This window comes from Vanacampus margaritifer, chromosome 5, assembly GCF_051991255.1.
Source record: "Vanacampus margaritifer isolate UIUO_Vmar chromosome 5, RoL_Vmar_1.0, whole genome shotgun sequence".
Classification (NCBI taxonomy): domain Eukaryota; kingdom Metazoa; phylum Chordata; class Actinopteri; order Syngnathiformes; family Syngnathidae; genus Vanacampus; species Vanacampus margaritifer.
The window spans coordinates 28,411,535-28,422,219 of NC_135436.1; the positions used below are offsets into that span (position 1 = coordinate 28,411,535).

Consider the following 10,685-nt stretch of genomic DNA (forward strand, 5'->3'; position numbering starts at 1 on the left):
TTACTTTTCATTTGGTCATGATATTATTATTTGTTCATGCTTCCCTTCCCCCCACCCCCACCCCCCACTGGGCACTGCCCTGGACCTAGCTGGGTGCCAGCGGCCCCCAGACCCCCGGCTAAATTTTCAGATAATTTCACTTTGGTCAAATCACATCCCTGTTTTAAATTTAGTTAGTTTTAATTTGTTTTCGTTATTTAGAAATGCGTAGTTTTAGTTAGTTTCAGTAATAGTTTTTTATTTTATATTTAAATTTTTTAAATGTGCATTACTTGTGCGCAATATATAATAAACACCATGGGAAAATGAACATTTCTTACCTAGCGTAGCATTTCGGCTGAGTTAAATGAAAAAGCAGGCCATTGGTGCCAAAAGTCAAGCAGGCAAATTTGTCGCCTAGGAGCGACGTCGTCTGAAGGTGCTTTTCTATTGGCTGCTGCAAGATGACATCACTTCTGTGTGACACACTTTCAAATGTCTTTAAAGTCCATCCATCCATTTTCTTAACCGCTTGTCCTCACACCTATGGACAAATAGGAGTGTCATGTATGCATTAATTACCAAAGACTAAAACAAAGGACATTTTCGCTATAGTTTTAGTTAGTTTTGTAAACATAAAATATAGTTTCAGTTCATTTTTGTTTTTTTTAACTCTTTGACTGCCAAAAACGTTAAATAACGTTTAGTAAAATCCTATGGAGGAGTGCCAAAGACGTTAGAAGACGTTTGTTTCAAAACAGAGGTGAAACCAACCATTTTCTATTGTGGATTACTGAAAAACGGAATAAGGTAGAAACAAACTTTTTTTTTCTGATGAAAGATGAGAGTCCAATCTTTTTTTGGTAGTATGTGTGTTTCCATAGTCCAAACAGATAATTTTCTATGGACCTTGAAAGATCAATCAAAATGCTTAAAATCGGCTGGCACCCACGGCATCCCTTTTCTGAAAACGTCTGGCAGTCAAAGAGTTAAAAACATTTTCCTTTTTTATTTTATTTCGTTAACGAAATAGTTTTTGGAATTTTAGTTTTATCGTTAGTTTTTGTTAACTAAAATAACCTTGGCATGCATACAGTGTGCTGAGGTTTTCACACTTGCGTTTATTTGACGCGCACCCAATGTGTTAACGCATCACAAAAAGGGGAGGCTTTGACAGGGAGATGAGAAAAAAAAATGTTATTCGTCAAAATGCCACATGAACTAATAAACTCATATTAATATAAGACGGTATCAGTCTGCTTTTGAAGCTTTGAGTCAGCCAAAGTTATGCCGTTTGGAAAAATTAGGCCTCAAAGAGTTACCCAAAAAAATCAATTCCACTGGTGTGTTTTAAAAAAGTGGGCGCCTCCACATTGTTCTGTTCTGTGATCAATTCTGCAGTGAAAGTAAAGAGCAGATGTTCCTCCATCTGCTTCACAAAGGTGGTGTTAATTTGGTTATCGTTTTTATGTAGGCCACCTTTCAAAAACCACACAAGAAATGTTTCCATTGTTACAGTTGAACGCTGTTAGTGTGTTGCATGCAGCCGTTGGTTGTTTGCGCAGGTGTATGTGGGGTGGGGAGGGTATTTGTTTTATAAAGCAAGCCAAACATGGAGCTACACGCTAACTTGCTAAATGTGGGAACTGTTCAATCCCTGCGTGTTATTCGCAGGAATTCCAACGTTGAAGCATGATGTCACCTGACATCGCTCACTATTCAAGGCCTCAGTCTTGGCCTTGGGGTGGGGGTGTGGGGGGGGGGGGCGCGATATGCTTCCTGGCATTGTGAGAGCTTCAGCGTCTTGGGATTTGGAGCATGTTTTCTTTTTCTTCTTCTTTTTTTTTTTTTTTTGCATGTCGGGATTGTTTTCAGGCAAAAGACAATAGTGAAGGTTGCATATGAGCATGTTTTCTGGAAGGTTCACTCTGGTGTTTATTTTCTCTGCAACCTAATGCACAAAGCGTCTATTTTGAATTTCAATTCAAAGATCTTGGATTTGAACATTTCACACAAGAGTAACAAAAAAGTATGTTTCATTTTATTGTACAGTAACTCTCTGTAACAGTATACAAAATGAAGATTACCACTGTTTAAATACAATAGAATAAAATCGACCTTAAATAATGATTCAATTAAAATGTGGTGCAAATACTTATTGTACCGAGATAAATATTCTCAAGCAAACAAAGATTACATTCTAAGATTTTGTTATATAAACTTAAAGGTTAAACATAACTGAACAGTACCTAACAAATGCATACCACTTTATCAGAGTAAAAACAAATACATTTGCGAAGATTTGTTTAGATTTTCAACAAATTGTATCCCCTTGGAAATAATGCAAATAGAAAGAATCACTTCTGGGTGGTCTTTAGCTTTTTTTTTTTGTAAACAAAACATATTTTATAGAAACGACAAAAAATATATAAAATAGTTTTTTGTTTTAGCTCTATTACAATTTTTTTTATAAAAAAAACCTGCCAGATTTTTCCCAAATATTTTGTGAATAATACAGGAATTAATTATATTAATGGCAAAATGTAGTCACTATGCAGAGTTGTAGTTGTAAGCAAGGCAGCTTTAGCACATTTCATTTACAATGTAATTCGATGTGCTTCACAGGTACAACACACCATTTAAGGCAAAATACAACTTTTAAAGGAGAAATAATTTCATAAATAGAAAAACCAGAATAGATATTTCAAAACAAAGTAGGGAAAATGAGCACAGCCGTACACTCTTTTAGTAATCTTAATAAACCAATGTGCTAATAAGTTGTGTAAACTTATGAACACAACACAAACCCCAATTTTATTAACATAATATTCTTTCAAAGCACTTGAAACACCGCTTGCATAATTGAGCTCTCAAACTAATCTTACTCCTTATGTACCAAAATTGTAGTACAGTAATTAGCGGGAATGGGGAAAATATAATTGCCCCCCCCCCAACAAAAAAAGGGTTGAAATTGCTTGTATTAATCGTTGAAAAGTTTGGTAATTATATTTTTTTAGCGCCTACATCTACATTTAAAATTCGTACACAAAAAGTGTCAACAAAAATGTATTTGTGTATCAACAAAAAGCAAATCTACAAATTTTGAGTATTCATTTTTTTAATAGCGTGTGGTTTAAAAAAGAAGAATTAACAAACGTGACATCACTTAAATGAAATTAAAAAAAGAAGAGTAAGCAGCATTTGTTAGTCTTAGTCCTGTGGAAGCAGACAAAGGGAGAAGGGGGGAGGGACCGGGAGGCGGAGATATGGACCGAGTCCCAGCCCAGTCAAAGCACAAAAGTGTGTATGAGTGAGTGGGCAAGCGAGAGAGAGAGAGAGCGAGAGAGCGCGGCACAAAGGCGAAGTGGGCAGCAGCAGCAGCAGCTCCTCACTGATTACTTGAAAACCGCAAGAATAAAAAAGAAGAAACGAGTGCAGACTGCTAGGCTTGCTCAGACTATTTTGGAGGGAAAAAGAGGACGAGGATACAAGACATACGCCAGGACTTTGTTACTCTCTATTCCCATCTGCTTGTGGATCTGCCATCCTTCCCTTTGTGCGACTATTCAGTCTAGAGGCGCACGGTTGGGGGGGAGGAAGAGGGACACCGGCTTTCCCCCCCCACGGCTCTCTTCGCCAAGAACTAACGCCTGGACATCCGCGAGGATCTTAAGCATGGGGACCAGTGGAGAGGTTTGAATCCTCAGGACCAAGTGTCCTTACGCTTGACCTCTCACCCTCTTGCTCCTTCTTTTAACCCCTTTTACTCTAAACTGGTGCATCTAAGATGTTGCGGTGAAGACAACAGGACAATGCATGCTACATAATACTTTGGGACATACTCGAAGGCTGGCATTTTTTTAACTCAGGAAATCCTCGGGACCCCACACCAACCCCTGCCGTTGCATTTTAAACAGTAGCGACATCCATGCTGGTGTTTGCTATGAAATACTCGGCAAACGGTAACAATTGTTTTGGTTCCCGTCCCACTACAGAAGCTGGCAAATTTGCCACCCTTCACACAGGATATCTTCGGGGCCACCTCCTTTGATGTACTACTACTTAAACCCCTTTCAAACCTCGCACAAAATTGGCGCGAAAGACATAACTGTACACTAGCGTCTGGAATCAAATACTAACAGAACAGTTGCCTTGGGAGAAGTGAGACTCTGGTGTTAAACTTAACACCCCGGGAGCTGCCACCTCTCATCGGAGGTTGGAAAATTTGGCACCTCGGGATCAAGCATCAGGAGACGTTTGGCCAATGACTGGTATCAACTTGGCTTTGCGGAATCCCCAGCCACCTCCCGCCCAGTAGAGACTGCTGTGTCAGTGTCTGGAATAAAAGACTTCTTAGAGAGTCCAGTCTCGGACTCCCCTTACACGCAGCTGCCACCCTGCCTCCGGGACTACCTTGGAAACTGGTCAATTTGGCATCTTTCAAGCAGGATATCCTCCGAACCGAGCATTAGACATGTAACCGATACGTCTTTGTCTGGAATAAAAGACTTTGCGGACGGTTGCTAAAAGACGTGAAAACAAGCCTTGTGTCTCCCAAGATGTTCAACACCGTCCCGCCGCTGGGATCCGGCAACGTCTCGGCGGTCAACTGGAGCTGCAGCAAGAACGACGGCTTCAAGTACCCGCTGTACAGCACGGTGTTCAGCGTGGTCTTCGTGGTGGGCCTCATCACCAACGTGGTGGCCATCTACATCTTCGCCTGCTCGCTCAAGCTGCGCAACGAGACCACCACGTACATGATGAACCTGGTGGCCTCCGACCTGCTCTTCGTCTTCACGCTGCCCTTGCGCGTCTTTTACTTCATCAACCGCAGCTGGCCCTTCGGCAGCGTGCTGTGCAAGGTGTCCGTCTCGCTCTTCTACACCAACATGTACGGCAGCATCCTGTTCCTCACCTGCATCAGCGTGGACCGCTTCCTGGCCATCGTGCACCCCTTCCGCTCGCGGACGCTGCGCACCAAGCGCAACGCCAAGCTGGTGTGCGGCGCCGTGTGGGTGCTGGTGCTGTCGGGCAGCCTGCCCACCGGCTTCCTGCTGGACACCACGTCGCTGCAGCGGCCCCGCACCAACGCCACCTTCTGCTTTGAGAACTTCTCGTCCAACCAGTGGAAGTCGCACCTATCCAAGGTGGTGATCTTCATCGAGACGGTGGGCTTCGTCATCCCGCTGCTGCTCAACGTGGGCTGCTCCGTCATGGTGCTGCAGACTCTGCGCCGCCCCCACAAGGTGAGCCGGGACGGCGGCGGCAAGCTGAACAAGACCAAGATCCTGCGCATGATCGCCGTGCACCTCAGCACCTTCTGCTTCTGCTTCATCCCCTACAACGTCAACCTGGTTTTCTACTCGCTGGTGCGCACCAAGACGCTCGAGGGCTGCTTCGCCGAGTCGGTGGTGCGCACCATCTACCCGGTGGCGCTGTGCATCGCCGTCTCCAACTGCGTCTTCGACCCCATCGTCTACTACTTCACCTCGGAGACCATCCAGAACTCCATCAAGAGGAAGTCGCTGGCGGGGCGGCCGTGCGACGCCAAGTTCTCCGAGGCGCTGCAGTCGGAATCCAGCTCCAACCTGCAGTGCAGCCTCAGGAACTTCAAAGCCAAGATGCTGCACAATGAGTCCTCGGTGTGACACTTTCATCGACCCTTTTTTTTTTAAAGCTGTAAATTCTAACGTCCAGTTCGGAGAACCTGCCTCTGCGGATTAATGAGCCCGTACTCACCCTCCTTAAAATCCTTCCGCTGCGGATTTTACTGACATTGTGTAACCGCCTGCAAGGGAGTGAGAATACTTTTGCAAGTTCATGTCCGTGTTTATCTGTTGCTAACTTTAGCACACTTAAATTAACATAGTTATATGGAGATGAAGTTTAAGCAGGGTTTTTGTGCACAGCAATGGATGAAAGTATTAAATAAAACTATTTGCACCAGAAAAAAAACACTGGTTTCTTTTAAATGTCCAATGTACATAGATGTAAACAGTGGAGATGGGGGGGGACTTGTCACATGACTGGTTTGGGACCAGAGGTGGCAAATCCAGGTCCAGAAAGTCAAAACCCTGCCACAGTTTGGCTTTAGCCTCTAGTGCTAGCTAGCTAGCTAGCTCCCTAGCAGGTAAACGAGCACCATGGGAGCTAGCTAGCTAGCTCACTAGCAGGTAAAGTAGCGCCATGGGAGCTAGCCAGAGAGCTAGCTAACTAGCGCCTGAGGCTAAAGCCAAACTGGCAGGGTTTTTATTTTCTGGACCTTGATTTAGCACCTCTGTTTGGGCCCATTAAAAAAAATATACATATATATATATATACAGTGAGTGAGTGTGTTTGTGCAGCTAACCAATGCAGGTACAGATTGTGGCTAATGTGTGACTTTGACTCGATTTGGCCACAATAACTTGGCACTTGCTTGAAAGTTGAGGTCATAACGTGAGACGGCACGTTACTCCCACCTCTGATAAACATCCAGATTGAGGAAGTGAGTGTCTAGCTCTGGTCGGGCGGGGAGTGCCCAGTTCCTGTGCGGAAGTTTTGTGCAACCGCTGAGCGAAACGCCACACGCTTGCGAATGCTTTATTGGGTACGCCCGCACGTGTACTCGCATCACATCATAGAATAGAAATTGCTATGGAAGTTGGAAATGAAACTTATCCTTGCTTTGAGTTAGGCTAAGTAAGTTGTTTTGTTTTGTGTGTGTGAAATAGTTGCTGTGGTTTTTAAAATAAGGAAATTAAAAATATATATTTAAAAGTCGACGTCAGTAGACGTTTGATCTTTTTCTTAATTTTTCAAATGTTCTTGATTTTATTTAAAACACTTCAACATGGGCACACTGAGATGTAACATAACAGAGAGATTTATTAAAAATCACATACAACTATATAATGATAAGAAAATAACAAAATCCATCCTAGCAGAAGGCACTTCATGTAAAATTAACATTAAAAATATTTTAAAATTATTTCTTAATGCACGTAATAAAAATTTGAGAATTAAAAAAATAAGGCCAGCAGAATTTTACTTTTACATGTTTAAAATGTTTTTTTTTTTTCTAGATTAAAAAAGAAAATTAATCATTTTAACCTGTAACATAACAGGATGGCCCAAAAAAGTGTTACACACAAAAAAAATCAATAATAATAAGAAATATTGTTTTTGAAGAATGTTAAATGGAGCGCAGTTATCTACACCATTTGGTGCTCAAAGCGCTTTACAAAGTTCCATCACAAATTTATCCTTAAAGTTTTTTTTTTTTAACCCAGGGCGGTTTTGATTGAAACTGTCAGAGAATTGTTCCATTTTTGCAACCTTTTCAATTTTAATGTCAGACAGTATATTTTGAATTTGATTCTTGTAGTTGTGGTTTGCAGCGGTTTACAAGCGTTACTCTCATGTGGCGAAACACTTTCATCAACTGAACATTCTCTTTTTACAGACCGAATTCTGAGCAGGTGTACCGATTAATGCGGTTAGCAAGTGTAGCTATTGTCAACAAGCACCCGCTTGTGTGGATCTGCTGGAACAAAGAAGGGTCTTTGAGGTTTATCTTCATCTATTTCCCCTGACTATAGGAGGTATTTGCGTAACACCCAAACGATTACAACTTGTGTTGCTTGAACAATGCAAAGCAGATGACCGGGTGTGACTTTATTTCCCACGCAGCGCCACCTTTAAGGCGAGTCAAGGGCGCGGGACTCGATTGCTGTTTTGAAAACAAACAAATGGACCTTGACGTCATGTGCAATTTTTGCTCCGGTGGAGGCACAAAGTACAAACGGGCTTAGGGTAGTGTAAAACGTAGCCTTGGCACCTTTATAATTTCATAATTAGAAACCTACCATTTGAGATTGTTTCTTCTCCTGACTTTTGCTAATCCTCAAACACAAAAATTCAAAATGGCTATTTTTTTCCCCCCTCAAAACTTTAAAGTTAGCCCTATTGACCCTTTAACCTAAAAAAAAGTGTTAGCAAAATGAATAAATAAAGCCAAAAATATAGAAAATACATAAAAAGATGCAAAATAGTAATAATATTTTTCTTTTTTTTCTCTTTTGAATGATTGAGAGCTAGCCAGCTTTATGGTTACCCCTCTTCATTCTGTCCAGCAACACGTGACAAAAATGTTTTGGATACATTCATGTTGTGTGGCTGTAGAGCTTTTTGGTCGTTCGTATAGCCAAGTAAACCCTTGAAAAATCAACAGTCTGCTCAAGGTAAAAGGTACTCGTTTTAGTCATAGCGTAATAATGTTGTTAGCTTGTAGCCAAAAATGCTAACTGTGACAAACTTAGCCAACGAACCTAACGAGGCTAGCTACTCGCATTGGTCGTTTGAATTCCTCAAATATCAACAGCCTACTCCATATTAATGCTTTTCTGCTAGCTCTGGATCCAAGATGTTGTGCTACAAACGTGATACCTATCTGTGGCACTAGTAAATTCAGCTCTCAATATAGTTATCGATATACATATTGGGCTTAAGCTAAACGATCATCCACATCATGCGAATCCCTCAAATATCCCAACAGTCTGCCCCAAGGTACGCAACCTTGAAATAATGCTGCTGTGTTGTTGGCTGTTTACTCAAAACGTTAACATTATGCTACAACTATGCTAGCCATAGCTGCTATACATGGAGCCAGGTAAGCTGACGAGGCTAGTCAAAGACCCCTAGTTGCCATTTTTGTACTGTACAACGTCTATTTAACGTCTTTTAGCCTGGCAACAAGGAAATCCCACATCTGAATGTTTTTCAAGCAACTTTTAGATGTTTACTGTTTCACTCTTTCAAAATGGCAACTATGCAAAAAGGTCATGACAAAGCTACGACTGGCACTGTATCTTCCTTGGGGGAGGTAATAAACAAAGCATCGTTGCATATACAAACCTTATCTAATCAGCCTGACCTCTCCCTCCTTCTACTGACAAGACACAGACACACATTCTGCTTGCGTTCTCTTTTTTTAAAGGGAGGTTTTTATTGTCTTATAGTTTTAATTTTAGCATTGAAAGGCGTTGCAAGGTTATCATGCTTGCACACAGCAGCCGTGTTTAGGCTGACAAGCTCCATCAGGGTCATGCCAGCCCGTACCATCTACCAGTCACTTCCTGTGGGCAATTTTCAGCCACGCGCAAGCATCTTAGTTATTCTGGCTATTAATATAGTAGGACACATCCAGTTCGCACAAAAATCGCCACATTAAAGACTATTCTGTCACGCAAAGACCCGTGAATTTTTGCATCAAAGACGGTTCTCATCTCACAGATCCCGCAAAATTGCCATCACGGACCGTTGTTACACACTGAGATCCCATAAAATTCCTACATCAAAGATGGTTATTTTGACGAAAAATGTGCATCAAACTTTCGCACAGATCCCCTAAAATCACAGCGTCAAAGGCAAGTATTTCATACAGACAAAAATCCGGTAAAATTACTACCTCAAAAGTGTTTCTTTGCATACATTGTAGATCCTGGAAATTTGCTACAATAAATGTGGTTATATCACACCGTCCCACAAAATTGCCACATCAAAGACCATTCTTTATTCTAACCCCAGAAAATGGCTACATCAAAGACTACATCCACACAGAGTGCACAAAATGGCCTCATTGAGGACAAATCTTTCACATAGAGGCCAGAAAATGACAACATCAAAGACGGCTGTTTAACGCAGAGATTCATGCAAAATTCATTCATCAAAGACTATTATGTCACACTATGCAAAGTAACTGCATCAAAGATCACAGGTGCCTCGTTAACGTAATTAAAGCTGCATTTAACTCTTTGACTGCCAGACGTTTTCATAAAAGGGATGACGTGGGTGCCAGCCGATTTAAGCATTTTTGACTGATCTTTCAAGGTCCACAGAAAATTATGTGTTTGGACTATGGAAACACACATACTACTAAATGAAAGATTGGACTCTCATCTTTCATCAGAAAAAAAAGTTTGTTTCTACCTTATTCCGTTTTTCAGTAATCAACAATAGAAAATGGTTAGTTTAGTTAGTTTTGAAAAAAAAACGTTTTTTAACGTCTTTGGCACTCCTCCATAGGATTTTACTAAACGGTATATAACGTTTTTGGCAGTCAAAGAGTTAAAGACGCTTTTCTCCCCATCTAGACGCCCCAAAATTCTCGCATCAAACCCAAATACTCAAATTAAGGACCAGCGCCTAAAAATTGTGTTTGTCATTCGAGCTGACATATTATCAAGGGAAGGAGCACAGTCTGAGGAGGGGGAGGGGGGGTGACAGTGGTGGGGGTCTCTGTTGACGATAATGAAGCAACCCCTCCCCCCCCTCTTAAATGGGTGGCATGGCTCTCCAAGTTACATTGGGAGGAAATGTCTGCCATTAAGCTGATATGAGCAGCGTCCATTCGACACTGAGACGACGACACGTCCCAACTATGCGCTCTCCCACCTTGTTTTCACTTTTAGCATCATGTTTAGTAGCGACAGGCCAGACGAGTTGACTTTAGCGCCAATTAGAGAGAAACAATGCGGCAAACACAACACTTAAGACTTTATATTGTTCAGACTGCTACGAAGCCAAAATGAGAAACAGCACTGAGCTAATAAACAGTAACAAGAGTGGAGGTTTAGGAGTAAACCCGGCAGTCACGTGACCCCCCCCCACCAAACCCACCCCCACCTCATTCCCATGTAAACAAACCTTATCAAGCTGTGAGAGCG

At 41.9% G+C, this 10,685-nt stretch overlaps 1 protein-coding gene across 1 annotated transcript; it reads left to right on the forward strand.

Annotated features, from left to right (window-relative positions):
• The first annotated feature begins 1,811 nt into the window (after window positions 1–1,811).
• On the forward strand, window positions 1,812–6,981 carry lpar6a (lysophosphatidic acid receptor 6a). Its single transcript, XM_077565477.1, has one exon. It carries the CDS (start codon window positions 4,539–4,541, stop codon window positions 5,625–5,627), a length of 1,089 nt encoding a protein of 362 aa, XP_077421603.1. The 5' UTR covers window positions 1,812–4,538; the 3' UTR covers window positions 5,628–6,981.
• The last annotated feature ends 3,704 nt before the right edge of the window (window positions 6,982–10,685 follow it).